The sequence below is a fragment of the Nannobrachium achirus genome (genome assembly GCF_963921795.1).
Source record: "Nannobrachium achirus genome assembly, chromosome: 9".
In the NCBI taxonomy this organism is placed as follows: Eukaryota; Metazoa; Chordata; class Actinopteri; order Myctophiformes; family Myctophidae; genus Nannobrachium; species Nannobrachium achirus.
The window spans coordinates 4,741,417-4,756,286 of NC_137818.1; the positions used below are offsets into that span (position 1 = coordinate 4,741,417).

Below are 14,870 nucleotides of genomic sequence, written 5' to 3' on the forward strand. Positions count from 1 at the left end.
TCACAAACGCGCAAAACGTAACCGTTTCGTTCCAAAACGCGTTTTTCAGGCGGACCGACTCTCTCAAAAAGAAACACAGACTACTCTGCGGATGGTCTCACGGTCCAAACCGCTGCACACACACACACACACACACACACACACACACACACACACACATAGCCATTAAACGAAACGGGTATTTCTTACATTGATGCTCCTACATATTATCATGCAAGTACCAGTTAAAGTTACTTTCCATCCCTCATATACCGTGTGCACAGTGCACATCCCATAACCCACACACTGCACATCATTTCGGAGCTCATATCTTTGAACGGGTAAGGAATAGTTTGACTAATTCATTAGAACAGTGGTTCTCAACCTTTTCAGGTTGAGAACCCCCCAAAATAATCATATTTTAACTGGGGAGTTGAGGCATTACATTTTGTATAACACGGTTCTATTGTGAAAATAGCAGATCTACATGAGCATGTAGATCTGCTATTTCACAATTTCTGCCTCTAATATTTGACAATTTGGCCAATGTTTAATTTGTCATTTTAGAGTTATTAAAAAGTCGGGTGTCCAAACTTTTTTCCAAGGGGGCCAAATTGGAAAATATGAAAGCACCCAAGGGCCGACCACATCTCCTGACCTATCGTGTACTTTCAGACCATAATAAAGTCAAAGACAAATGCATCGCATTTAAGCAATTTTATTTAACTGTTATCATCAATATCCAATAAATTGTCTCTTTTGTCAGGTCTTTCACAATTCACATTAACAATCAGATGTGCAATATAAAAAAAGGCTTTCTGTGACTCCTTCAGAATGAGAACAAAGAACAATGAATCCTGACAAATAATACTGTTTCAAAACTGGGAAATCCAGGGTTAATAAAATAAAAAGAAAACAAACTTAAATCTAAGTGTCACAACTTTTGATCAAAATAAAGCACACTGGATTACAAGGTGTACAGTGCAAATAATACTAACAGCCTTTCTACCCAGGCTGATAAAATAAAATAACATGTAAAAATTGCCACATGTTTGACCATAACATTAACAAAGCCACAGCCACTGACTGGATTAAGATTTACAGTGCAATAACAATATATTTCTTTCTTTTTCAAATGACAATGTAACCAGGTTTGTTCTCTATAATTAACAATCAGTGTTTCTTTTTTACTTTTCTTTTTACCTCACCCACATCTAGACACAACTCAGTCACCACCACATCAGAGAATAATTTGTACACATAGCAACAGGGATCCTTAAAGATCTGTGAAGCTGAGAAACATCCCAGGAAGGCTTCATTTTTCTTACTCAACTACAAAACTGTCTCCCGGCCATGCCTTTCGGCCCGACGGAGACAATTATCAATCAATGTCACATGAGCATGAGCAACACAAAAGAGACAAGCAGCTTAACCATGCATAGTAGTGCAGGAATACACAAGCAACGGAGGGTGAGAGACATTTACTGAAACTAATGAGAGGGGTGAAACTGAGATCTGGACTGCAGTACACACGCAAGGTCTGGTTTGAGAGCAGTGGTTGAGATGCGCAAAATATCAAGCAGGTGGGCGTCAGTTAGCCTGGACCTCACGCGAGTCTTGTTCAAGTTCATAACAGAGAATGTCTGCTCACAGATATATGTAGAGCCGAACAAGCTCAGCATTCTTTTTGCAAACGTGCGCATTTCGGGGTATTTACCTTTATCCAGCTGTCGGTAAAAGTCCACAAGTGAGAGCTGCTGCTGTCGGCCACGCAACTCATCATCGCATTGCATGTCAATTAGCTCCAACTGCATTTGATGCGGGGCGGTGTCGGGGTCCACAGTGAATGGAGATGAGAAGAGCAGCATGTCCTTGTCCATAGCAAAGAAGTCCTGGAAGCGCCCGCTGAACTCCTCAGAAAGAGACGTAATAGCTGCTGCATATTTCCTCATGGTTTGCGCACCAATATTCCCACGTGGAAAACTGTCCAGGACCTCACGCAGCGTAGGGAAATGTGAGGTGTTGGGCTCCGTCTGTGACAGGTGTCTTTGGAATAGTCTGAGCTTGTTTCCAAAGGCCTTGATGTGGGTGTAAAGCTGGCTCACCACGGCATCTTTGCCTTGTAGGTTGGTGTTTAGCACGTTCAGATGCTTTGTTATATCGACCAAAAAGGCGAAATCTGACATCCAGGCTGGATCTGACAGTTCTTCCATAGGCTGTCCCTTATCAGTCAGAAATTGCCCTATTTCCTCCCTGAGTGAGAAAAAGCGCTGCAGCGCTGTCCCTCGGCTGAGCCACCTCACGTCGTTGTGGTAAAGAACATCTCCATATTCTGCATCCATGTCGAGCAGAAACTGTTGAAACTCCCGGTGATTCAGCGCTTTGGAGCGAATGTAGTTTATTGTCTTAACCACCGGTTTCATCACATGATCAAAAGGAAGACATTTAGCACAGAGGACCTGTTGGTGAATTATGCAGTGTAATTTAACTGCACTGCCTCCCTGTTCGCTGACTTTGTTACATATTCGTGTGGCTAAACCCCACTGACCACCTGCCATTGCTGGGGCGCCGTCAGTAACGATGCCGCTGATTTTATTCCATGGAAGTTTCATGTCATCAACAGCTGAACAGACAGCGACAAATAAATCCTCTCCTCTTGTCTGGCCTTTCATGCTTTGCAGGTCAAGCAGCTCCTCTGTTATTTTCATGCCATCATCAACTCCTCTCAAAAATATGAGTAACTGGGCAGTGTCAGACCGGTCTGTGCTTTCATCGCAGGCTATTGAAAAAAAATCAAAATCCGCTACCCTGTCACCCACTTGTCTTTTAATGTCTGCTGACATGTCTTCAATTCTCCTGGCCACTGTGTTTCGACCAAGACACATATTATTAAACTCTTGCTTCTTTTCTGGGCAAATATTGTCCACTGCTTTCATCAAACAGTCTTTAACAAACTCGCCTTCTGTGAATGGTTTGCACTTTTGGGCGATTAACATGGACACTTCATAGCTTGCTTTGGTGCTGTTTTCCAAAACATCCCGAGCTCGGGTGAACGACTGCTGTCGTGTAGCCAAGCCTTTTTCTAACTTTTTTAATTCATCTGTCCGTTCGCTCCCGGTGAACTTGTCGTGGGTTTTTGCATGTGTCTGATAATGTCTCTTCAAATTGAATTCCTTAGCAACGGCAACGGCCTGTGCGCAAATTAGGCATATACAGCTGTCTTTGAATTCAGTGAAGAAATACTGTAATCTCCACCTCTCTTGGAAACGGCGGCCCTCTGCGTCAACCTTCCTCTTTTTATTTGCAGTCGCCATGGCTGTATTGCAGGCTAGGTTACCTGGTTCGCTGAATCAATGCAGTTGTAATGTATTCCGCGCACGGTACGGTGCTACGCGCCTAGATCTTTGCGCGCAGACATGCAGCATTCCGGACATAGTTTGGGGGTCACGTGGTGTGGCCGTATCAGACTCGACAGTGGAGACAGCTCAACTCTATGAGACAGCTATTGGCTAGAGGAGGTGCTGCCATCCTGAGGCGAAGAAATAAATTGTAACTTATGTTTTCATTCTAGTCAGTGAATTGACGCTACTTGCGCCCTGCGGGCCGTTCATAATACAATTCAGGAATGTTGCTGGGGGCCGTATAAAATACGGCCTCGGGCCGGATTTGGCCCGCGGGCTGGACTTTGGACACCCCTGGCCTACACCATGCTTTTAAAACTATATTTTTTGTATAAATATATGCTCAAAATTGAGTCTTAGACAGGTTTTAACCCTCAACAAACACTCTGACCATTCCTTTTGTTTGTTCTAGCTCTACTATAATGAGGCTCTCCAGCTGCAATACCAAAACGGCCTCTGTTTGCTCAGGGGCGCATCTAGTGGGGTTTTTTTTTTTTTAGGACTTTGTGAGGATAGAAGGTGCCAGTGGGACCTCAAAAAAAGGTTTTAAAATAGAAAAAGTGAAAATTCATGGTGTAGTCCTTTAATGCCTTAAATTGTCACATTAAGAATGTGCAGATGCCCTATACAATTGAACTTTATGATGGTTTGTTTACTGCTGAGAGAGAAAACAATGTTGCACATTAAGTTAATCATATGGGGACCCCCCAAAATAATGGGGGCAGTATACTGTATATCAGTGTTGCCTGAGCTGCTGGGAGTTGTGGTCCTACCTGTAGTTTCTCTATGATGTTCTTGTAGTCCCAGGGGTTGCTGGGAGCTGTAGTCCGGGAGGCGCGGGTGGAGGACTTGTAGTTTGGGTTGGAGCGAGACAGAGAGTTGAGAGCTGACGAAGACAGCATGACAGTGATCTGAGCCTCCAGGTCCAATGGTAGAGAGATACTACGACTCTTAGCTAGAGAGAGAGAGAGAGAGAGAGAGAGAGAGAGAGAGAGAGAGAGATAGAGATAGAGAGAGAGAGAGAGAGAGAGAGTATGCATGTGCGCATGAGTATAGAGCTGCCATTCGATTATTATTATTTTTTTAATTAATTGCAAGCAAACTAATGATCTGATTCAGTGTTCATTTTGACGGAACATTTTGATTTAGTTTCTGTCACATTTTAGTCATCTGAAATGTTTAATGTTCTAGTTTTAGTCGACTAAAATGCATTTTTGCAGGCCAGGTTGCCGTCATAATGACTGATTTATACTTAACAGTGTGCCGAAAATAGCCGATCTACAAGCTTGTAGATCTAGAATGTCATCTGTTTATGACATATCTTATACCCAGACACCTTGGCCAAAATGTGGAGTCATAGATATTGTATCTATGACTCCACGTTTTGTTCAAGGTGTCTGGGTTTCAGGGAGATCAGAACCCCACTGACTTACACCAGAGAACTAAAGTTTATTATTTCATTATGAAAATATATGGTTGTTGCTGTCGCTGTTGGAAACCTCATCTGTCATGTAAAACAGACGATCTACAAACTCAAATTGAGCTTGTAGATCTGCTACTTTTGCTACTTCCGTGTGACACTGTATTATGACGAAGTAGGACATTCATTTAGGGCGGAAAAACATGAAAAAGTAATATGGAGGTTTCTATCCAACAGCAGCAACATATTAATTAGTGTGTCTGTCTGTGCTTTCGTGCGTGCGTGCATGCATGCATGTGTGTGTGTACCGGTCAAAGCCAGTGTTCGGATGCAGGTCTCCACGATGCCTCTGTGTTGCTGGGGCAACCAGGGACAGTCCAACAGTCTGACACTGGACTGTAACAGCTGGGTCATGATGTTGTGATGAGTCTATGAGAGAGAGACATAGAAACAGAGAGAGAGAGATCAGCCAGGGACAGTCCAACAGTCTGACACAGGACACTTTGATTATGCGTTGTCGCGTGGCCTGATCATGATTGGAAATTCATATAAACCGCATATAAACCGCAGAGTGGTGATTCTCAAAATTGAAACTGATTAAAAACTACTTGAGAAGCACAATGAGACTTAAGGTGGCCCTACACTAACCGATAATCGGGCTATTTAATTACCCCCCCGACAATCGGGCTGCCTCCGACTGAAACGGGCCCGACTATCGGGCATGAACGTCGTCTAGCATGAGGCCTCACAGATCCACTCGGAGCCCAGCCGAGTGGCTCGGAGGACGGTCGGGACCAGCCCGACTCTTTTCAAACATGTTTGATATTTTTCTGGGATCCCGTCTGGAACAGCAGCAGGTGACCGAGAGAAAGACAGCTGCAGCTGATCGACAGATCTCTCTCTCTTTTTTTCTCTCTCCATCTCTCCCTCCCTCCCTCACTCTCTCTCACTCACACACACATGCACACGCTCGCGCGCACGCAGACACACTTTTCATACCGTCCACAAACTCCACATCCATCCGCCCAGGTTGTATCATGATTGCTTGCGATGGGAATTAAAACTCAATGGTAGCGAGTTTGTTTTATATCAGCAGAAATAATCACTACCCGTGCCGACACAGACTGGAGTGGGAACACACGCTCTAGAGGTGGGACGTTCGCGAACGAATCGAGTCTTTTGAACGGCTCTAGAAATGAACGATATGATTCGGTTCACACAGTAGGGAGCCGTTCCTTTCTAATGAACAGTGGTGGAAAAAGACAAGCACTCAATTTCTTTACTTAAGTAAAAATATCAATACTGCAATCAAGTTGAAGTTTCGAATGTTAATGTACTGGAATAAAAGTAAAGTAAAAAAGTATTGGTATCAAAATGTACTTAAAGTACCAATATTAGAACGTACTCATTATGCAGAATGTCCTGTGTAAATGTCCTGAGTAAAATGTAGAAAAATCATTTGAAAGTAGCCGATCTACAAGCTCACAATGGGTTGCAACGTGACACATTGTGAGCTTGTAGATCGGCTATTTTCAAATGGCAGGTATGTACCTATGTATGTCATAAATAAATGTATAGGGTTGAAGTTATTTGTAATTATAATCAAAATCTACAAAGTAACTAGTAACTCGAATGAGCCAGTCTTTTGAACGGCTCTTTGAAAGGAACGGATCCCAGAGATCCGGCTCACTTCAAAGAGCCATAAATCCCATCTCTACTTTGCTCTTGCAAGTACACGCCCCCTGCCTGATCTACAAACCCTACTATGTGGCGCGGAGGGACACAGTTTGATCTTGGAAATCTAATGTTCTGTGCGCCACACAAAATCAGGCACCATGACAAGCAGACAACACGCAGCAGTGATAGAGACAGAGAGGGTACCGTAAAAGTCAGAGAGTTGAACAGAGGCATGGATGGACATGACATGAAACGTGTCAAAGTGAACTCATATGATCATCAAAATGGGACACAATTGAAGCGTTTTTTTTTCCTCCATTGCGCGAAGCGATGGTGTGTTGTGTGGATAACGTTTATGTGTTGTTGTGTGCGTGCGTGTGTGTGTTGCAAGGCGAAGAACAGCCCCCGTGACATTTTGTATTAATTATATTATGTATTATTGCTTTGTTCAGGCCCGACTCAATCTGAATAGAATCCTGTAGCGTGCGGAGTGCCCGACTGTTCAAAACGGCTAGTCTGAGCCCGTTTAGATTATCTGGTCAAATAATCTGAAAAATTGATCCTGTAGTGTTTAATTCTACCCGATTCAGTCGGGCCCGTTTATCTTGTAGTCTATTGCCAGCTTTACTGGACTGACTGCCATGCTGTCAATAGAAAGTGAACGGGCAAAGAAACTGGAGATACAAAACAAAACAAAAAAGATAGTGGAACACAAGGCTCATCCAGTCGCCTTCAAATAGTGGTGAGCTGGCCTATAAGCTATACGAAACGGCATACTTGTTGTAGGCTACTTGAGCTCATGGGCTGCTGTGCCAATGTTTCCTAAGCAGTTCACCAATCTAACTATTGATATTGCGAGTGTTGCTCATTGGTGTTGTTGGTGGTGCTGAACGCTTACACAATTCTGTATTCGTGTGACAACAATGTAGCCTAGTCCTTGCCTAGTGCGCGCGTGCAAGACACCAGTCATGTTGCCATACCTTAGCAACAGGCATGATACATTTATTTTAAGAAGTACATTCTATTTTTCCCCCCGTTTCTACGGTTTCTTGGGCTGGATACGGCAGCCTGGAACGGTTGTTCAAGTGCAGCTAAACTTGTTAGTAAACGTGTCACAATTAACAATAATGCATTGCTCCTGTGCAGCTGACTTGCGGAAACTGGGAATATACCATTCTGTCAAGATGGGGAGAATAAAAGGGTGGAGAATACCTTGTTAAAGTGACCATTTTGTTAAATTTTACATTTGTAGTTATTTTACTGTAATTTAACAACATAATAACCTAATTTTTTATAAGTAACTTTTATTTTCCCCCTCTGGATCCAGGGTATGGCAGCTGCATACCCCTGCCATACCCAATTGACGCCCCTGGGCTTGCCTACCGGTGCGTTTTTGAGTTGTTCCACTACTGGACAGAGACACACACACAAAGACATAAGACACACAGAGACAGACAGACAGACAGACAGACAGACAGACAGACAGTGGTGATGTGAACCTGTAATGAGGTGGAGTTCTCAGAGCTAACCTATAGAGGGTGCTGTTCTCCCACTAACCTGTAGAGAGGTGGAGTTCTCAGAGCTAACCTATAGAGGGTGCTGTTCTCCCACTAACCTGTAGAGAGGTGGAGTTCTCAGAGAACGGGGAGCTGAAGAAAGCAGTGATGGTGTCAAACACCACGCTGATGATGTACTTCTCCAGGACGGCGTCCGTCAGACGGTTCTCTCTGTTGGTGCACACCTGGAGACACGCGCGCACACACACACACACACACACACACACACACACACACACACACACACACACACACACACACACACACACACACACACACACACACACACACTCAATCATTAATGATTTGATCTGATGAGGATTGATCAGTGCAGAGGCATTAACCATTAAAAAAATACAAAAATAGTGGATCTACAAGCTCTCGAGGCGTCGCCTGGCGACGCCTCGAGAGCTTGTAGATCCACTATTTTCACTATTAGTTTGGGTGGAGAAAAGAAAAAAATGCTTGAAAATGTTCGCCTATAGTATACAGTAATGGCATTCCCAAAATAGGGACTTGTCACGTGTAGATGAAAATCGATGGCATGATGAAATCAATCTGCAAAAACTATCCAATATGCATAAAATAACAGAATTTAAGGTTAAATGTGTGTGTGTGTGTGTGTGTGTGTGTGTGTGTGCGTGCGTGCGTGCGTGCGCGCGCGCGTGCGTGCGTGCGTGCGTGCGTGCGTGCGTGCGTGCGTGCGTGCGTGCGTGCGTGCGTGCGTGCGTGCGTGCGTGCGTGCGTGCGTGCGTGTGTGTGTGTGTGTGTGTGCGTACCCTGGCCATGTCCACAGTAAAATCCTCAAACAGCTTCCAGATGTGGTTGGAGGTGTAGATCTCCTTCATCTCCACCTCTGTATCCACGTAGCAGTGGTTCACAAAGTTCACGTAGGCTACCTTCACCTGCACGCACCCAGACCAGGGTTTCCAAATGTTACTATTATCATATCATTGGTCCTCACTTAAGCTCATTATAAGATGGCACCATTTCTGTCTACGCTGTGAGGAGAGCTGATCTTTTATTCATGTTTGAGCTTAGCTCCTTGAAGGAGCTAAGCTCCAACATCTTGCAGGCTTTGCCTGGCCTACATCTGGTCTACATATGGCCTACATCTGATCATGTGGTAGGCGGGTGTATTCATGAACGGTCCACAGCCCCACCAATGAGCAGAAATAGTGACATTATAATGAGCATTAGTTAGTATGATTAGTTATTATTTGTAGAGCATTATTACACACACACACACACACACACACACACACACACAGTGTGCACCGTACCTCAGTGATGCAGTCCTCGTGCGTGACCACTCTGACCACGTCCTCTAGGGGCAGCAGAGAGGTGCATTTGATCTCAGTGTAAACGTTCTTCCCCTCAGCGCAGGCCGCCAGCAGCTCCACCAGGGAGATGTGGTACCTGCACACACCACCAGGGGGGGTTAACACACACTTAAACCACTCTCCTCCCATTGGATCCCATGTTATTTAGCCTTATTTCAGATGATGATTAGCGATATATTATATATATATTACAATAAAGCCATGGTGAAACGTTGCAGCTGGGGGACCTGCAACAGTGATTATACCGACCCAGAACGTTCGAAGGGAGCATTTCTTGTCCGAAGACAAAATTTGCCTTGCGACAAGTGCAGGCTGTGGATTAAGTTATGTCCGTCCACACATTTCACACCAGAGATATCAAATGTTAGATTTATAAGCAATCGGCCTACATTTTAATCAGCATTTTTATTATCAGCCTCAGCCTAGTATCGCCATGGTTACCTGAGAGGACTGTTCTCCGTCACTCCCTCCCTGCTCTCTGCCATCAGGTCCAGCATCACCGCGAAGGAGGCTTTGTCGTTGTAGAACACCACCACGTCCTCTCCGGAGTTAGTCAGCTACACATGCACACACGCATATACACACGCATATACACACGCACACACACACACACACACACACGCACACACACACACACACACACACACACACACACACACACACAGACAGACGTAGAAAGTTAAGCGGTCTGCGGCACCTGCGACTGATGCAAAAACTCAAATTCCCATAATGCATCGGAAGATCTTAATCAGGAAATCGGGATTTGCATCCAGGCAGATGTTAAGAAATTCACACAAATGGATGTATCTGGTAATCTAACTCCAGATTGAGTTCACATAATGTAGTGGGTGAGTCCCTGGCACAAAACATTTTCAGATGGAGGGGTCCGTGGCCAATGAATTCATCAGTAATTCATCATTTTGTGGGTCTTTTGGCACGCAAAAAGTTTGAGAAGTACTGATTTAGAAGACATTTGTAGAATCAGCCTCAGGTCTTTAACACATCAGGTGCCCAGAATTATTCAACGTTTAATTTGCTGGTGCCCATGGCAACCCGCCATTTTACCTACCTTCGTAGTACTGGCGAGAAAATATTTTCTTTCAGTCAGGACCGTTTTTTATCAATTCTAAGCCACAGTGTTTGTGTTACGGCCAGTAGAAGAGGCTGCCGTTTTGAGAAAAATAAATAAAAAAGGAAGATAATCCGGAGAAAACAGCATTTTTGTGCAGCCGCTAAACAGGAAGTCAACGAGACAGACAGCACGTCCGGGTGACGTAATTTCGCGCTGCATGTTGGGAAATGGAGTTTGTTTCATCACCGCGGTAGCCAAGTGCAGTAGCTACAGTTAGGGTTTTTCGATTAATCGATTTTTAATCGTAACCCGGTTTTTTTCCTTTGGACGATTTAAAAAAAAGGAAATCGTAAAATCGATTTTCACTTTAATTAGGGAAATTCTTACTCATTGGAGCCTTGCACGCGCAAAAAGTACACAGCCCCGTCCTCCTAAAGCAGGACGACAAGGTCTGACACCAAATTAATACTACTTTCTCTCTGATGTGTCATTTCTTTGATGCGCGTTTAGCGCACCTCAGACCTCAGGCGGCCGAAGAGTTCACCATCGCACTGCGCTCACTCGCGATGGTTCAGGCAGCAAACAGAACAAAACGCTGCTGAGCTGGTAAACTTACTTCTTGTTGTAGTTTGAAAGAAGCTTATTAATTCTGTGTTACCCACCTACTGTAGTCTACTCCTAATGTCCCTGTCACTGTGTTAATTTTGCGTCAGGAAGCGAAGCGCTTCGCCTCAACATCTCCGTGCATGAGTGGTGCAGGTGTGACAGATCGTGTGGTTCCTGGATTAACTGGAGACCAATTGTAGTCCTTTTGGCTCGGCAGATGTTGTTTCAGCCTCCAAGAGCTGGCTTGTTTTGGCTGTTTTGTCACTCACTATTGATAATGAAACACTAAGGACACTAAGTTAACTTCTGTATGTGATTGTTGCGCAACTAAAGTTATTATTAATAATACCCTTATTGTTTTATTGTATTTTGCTATTTGGCTATATAAAAAAAATCCAAAAATGAAACCATAATGAAAAAAAAAAATGTCATTGCATTTTTTAAATGAAAACAAAATATTTGAAACAATGTATTATTCTTTTAACAAAAAATCGAAATCGAAATCGAAAATCGAGATTTCAGAGAAAATAATCGAGATTTTATTTTTTGGCCATATCGAACAACCCTAGCTACAGTACAGTATAGTTTACTGTACAACGCGTCGAACGCGTCGTGGGCACACGTAAACATCAAAGAGATTGGCGCGTGGGCACCACGTGGGCGTTTAATGTGTTAATGGTCTTGATAAGGGCTGAGAACCTCACCTCGGTCATGATCATGTCCTGGCACTTCTTCACGTACTTCCCCTCGGCCTTGATGATGGTGTGCAGGAAGTTGAGGTACTGCACGTGGCGTCCGTGCGTGGCCAGGCAGTGGATGAAGTGCTGCAGCACCGCCTCAGAGATCTCACTGCACAGCTGGTAGTTGTTACTGAAGATGTGCTGCACCGTCTCTGCCTCCATCAGCTGGACACAGAGAGAGGGGGAGAGAAAGAGAGAGAGAGAGAGAGAGAGATAGAGAGAGAGAGAGAGAGATGGAGAGAGAGAGAGAGAGGTTGTTATTATTAAGGATCACGTTGGACTGTTTGCTAGGGCATTCACGAATAGTTATTTTTAGTATTCAAATTATTCAACCTCAAAGTATTCGAATAGTCGAATATTCGACAGGACTGGCCAAACATTAAGTAAGCAAGAGGCAAACATTGTGAAAATAGCAGATCTACATGCTCACAAGGCGTTGTGAGCTATTTTCACAATATTTATCTGCGGAACCGAGTCACATTAAGTGCTTGTCAGGGTGGGGGGTCCCCAGTTCAAATATGTTTATTTTGGGGGTCACAGCCTAAAAAGGTTTGAGAACCCCTGGTATAGAGCATTAACTAATTCATCCACCAGGGGCATTGACAACTCATTCTTATTACTTCCTATCTAGCCAAGCTTTATAAACTATATATCTTTAAAGAAAAAACTATAAAAATAAGCGAATATTCGACTTCGGTGAACAACGTTGAATAGTGACTTTGATATTCGATTATTCAAATATTTGGTGAATGCCCTACTGTTTGCGTTCATACTGCTAAAGAGACGAGTCAGAGACGCCCCCAAAACCCGCCACTGGAATCCTCCTTCCATCACCAACCTTCTCCTTGTCCCCCCACCAACACCAAGCTCCGCTCAATGGGCGACCGGGCCTTCCGCTGCAACAGTGGTTCTCAACCTTTTCAGGCCGCGACCCCCTAAATAATCCCCCACCCTGACGAGCACTAAGAGTTGAGGCATTACATTTTGTATAAGAGATATTTGTGAAAATAGCAGATCTAGATGCTCGTAGATTGTCTATTTTCACATTTTTATTCCTCTAATATTAGATTAGAAGAAGCCTGCCCTCTCCAAAGACTGGACGGAGGATTAGTCATCCTCCATACAGCGGACCAGGAGGCAACTGCTTGGCTTAAGGACTTTGCATTCGCTAAATAAACAAATTAGATCATTTGGCCAAGGTTTAATTTGTCATTTTAGAGGTATGCCTGATGAAGGTCTGAAGAGACCGAAACGTTGCTGAATAAAGTTATAAGTGAAGACAGTGTGCGGGACTCCTTCTCTCCTCTCAGAGGTATTAAAAGGTCTTTTAGAGATGTGCACATACCCTCTATACACTTAAACCTTATGTTGGTTTGTTTACTGTTGAGTGAGAAGAAAACAATGTTGCACATTAAGTTAATAATGTGGGGACCCTCCCAAAATAATGTGGGGACCCCCTGGGGGTCCTGACCCACAAGTTGAGGACCACTGTGCAATAACACACACCCTCCCTGAACAGCTGAGAGCACCACAGTCCACTGATAATGGACTAACAAAGAGTTTTTAACAAAGAGTTTTCTTGGGTCTTTTTTTTTTTTTTTTTTTACGCCCTGTTTCTTTCTTTTTTTTTTTTTTTTTTTAACCCAACCTAACTTGCAATAGAAAAAGGCCGGCGCAGACAGACAACCTTTCTCCCAAAGGAAGACAGGCTATGCACCCACTGCACACTAAGTGTGCTGGAAACAGAGCTACACTTTCCAACCACCTGCCCACTGTACCAAGACATCAGAGACACGATACTTCCCACAGATTACACACACCATCCAGTATACGTGAGTTTGAAAACACAACCCCATACCTACTGGGAGAAAACATAATGCAAGATGTGTGAACCGTTGTGATAAAAGAAAGCTAGAGAATGCATTATAACCACCTTAAGGACTACTAACCGTCATGTGCTCACTGCTCTGCGTCATATCCTAACAGCAACATGGACATTGTGTAAGACAGTTTTTTCAAAGTTTCAATGTGACATACTGTAGCTCTAGTTTACACAATGCTTACTGTACAAAAATAACGAGGCGCTCACAGGAGGTAAAGAAGCTTACTATAGTAAAAAGTGCTCACTGAAAACAAGAGACGATCCAGGCAGCCAGGAGGAAAAAAGAGGAACAGCCTTTATTTATCAAAAAGGCAACTGCCGGGGGAGCCCACTGGCCTACTGGTCCAGGCGCATACCACTTAGGCCACGCAGGCATGGATGCCTGACAGCATCGTCGGTTCGATTCCCGATCTGGACGACCTTTGCCGTGTGTCGCTCCACATCTCTCCCCCCATTTCCTGTCAGTCTACTGTCCTATCAATAAAGGCATAAAAGCCCAAAAACTAAAAAAAAGCAACTGCCAACATGTTTCCACCTTGGAAGGTCTTCATCAGGGAGAAATTCATCATTGAGTGCCCGGATCGCCTGTTGTTTTTTCATATGTATGTATGTAATTTGAATTGAATTGAATTGAATTGAATTCAATTGACAGACAGACTACACCAGGGTTGATAACAAACAGGCTGAGGTTCTAGTCTTACCCCAGGGTTGATAACAGGCTGAGGTTCTAATCTTATCCCAGGGTTAATAACAAACAGGCTGAGGTTCTAATCTTACCCCAGGGTTGATAACAGGCTGAGGTTCTAATCTTACCCCAGGGTTGATAACAGGATGGGGTTCTAATCTTACCCCAGGGTTGAGGAACAGGCTGAGGTTCTTGTGCAGCAGAGCCTGGTTGTCCTGGTTCCCCATGCAGAACCTCTGGAGGAACTGATGGGTGAACCTCAGGATCTCCTGCATCTTCAGGTCGTTCTGGAGACACAGAGGAATAATAAAATGAAATCCCACGACTGATCACATTGTGTCCTGACGTGTGATGTTGTGAAACAGGAGCCGCCACACACTAATGCTGTTTCCTAAACAATGAACACAATATGTAAATTGATGATGAACTAGAAGCAGTGCTCTTCCGAGCACAGGTCTCCACCAGGCCACACAAATTGCCCTGTTATAGCGCCACCATGAGGCTGATTT

General features: G+C 44.0%; 1 protein-coding gene across 1 annotated transcript in view; it reads right to left on the reverse strand.

Moving 5' to 3' along the window:
• The window catches only part of itpr3 (inositol 1,4,5-trisphosphate receptor, type 3), a gene marked incomplete at its 5' end in the record, with an annotated part of 142,829 nt that overhangs the window by 45,387 nt on the left and 82,572 nt on the right, over positions 1-14,870 (reverse strand). The window contains 8 exons of the mRNA XM_080734091.1: positions 4,154-4,335; positions 5,109-5,229; positions 8,093-8,218; positions 8,813-8,938; positions 9,317-9,452; positions 9,818-9,933; positions 11,759-11,959; positions 14,526-14,648. Of these exons, the coding sequence (XP_080590217.1) occupies positions 4,154-4,335; positions 5,109-5,229; positions 8,093-8,218; positions 8,813-8,938; positions 9,317-9,452; positions 9,818-9,933; positions 11,759-11,959; positions 14,526-14,648 (1,131 nt within the window). The remainder of the gene's footprint in view (positions 1-4,153; positions 4,336-5,108; positions 5,230-8,092; positions 8,219-8,812; positions 8,939-9,316; positions 9,453-9,817; positions 9,934-11,758; positions 11,960-14,525; positions 14,649-14,870) is intronic.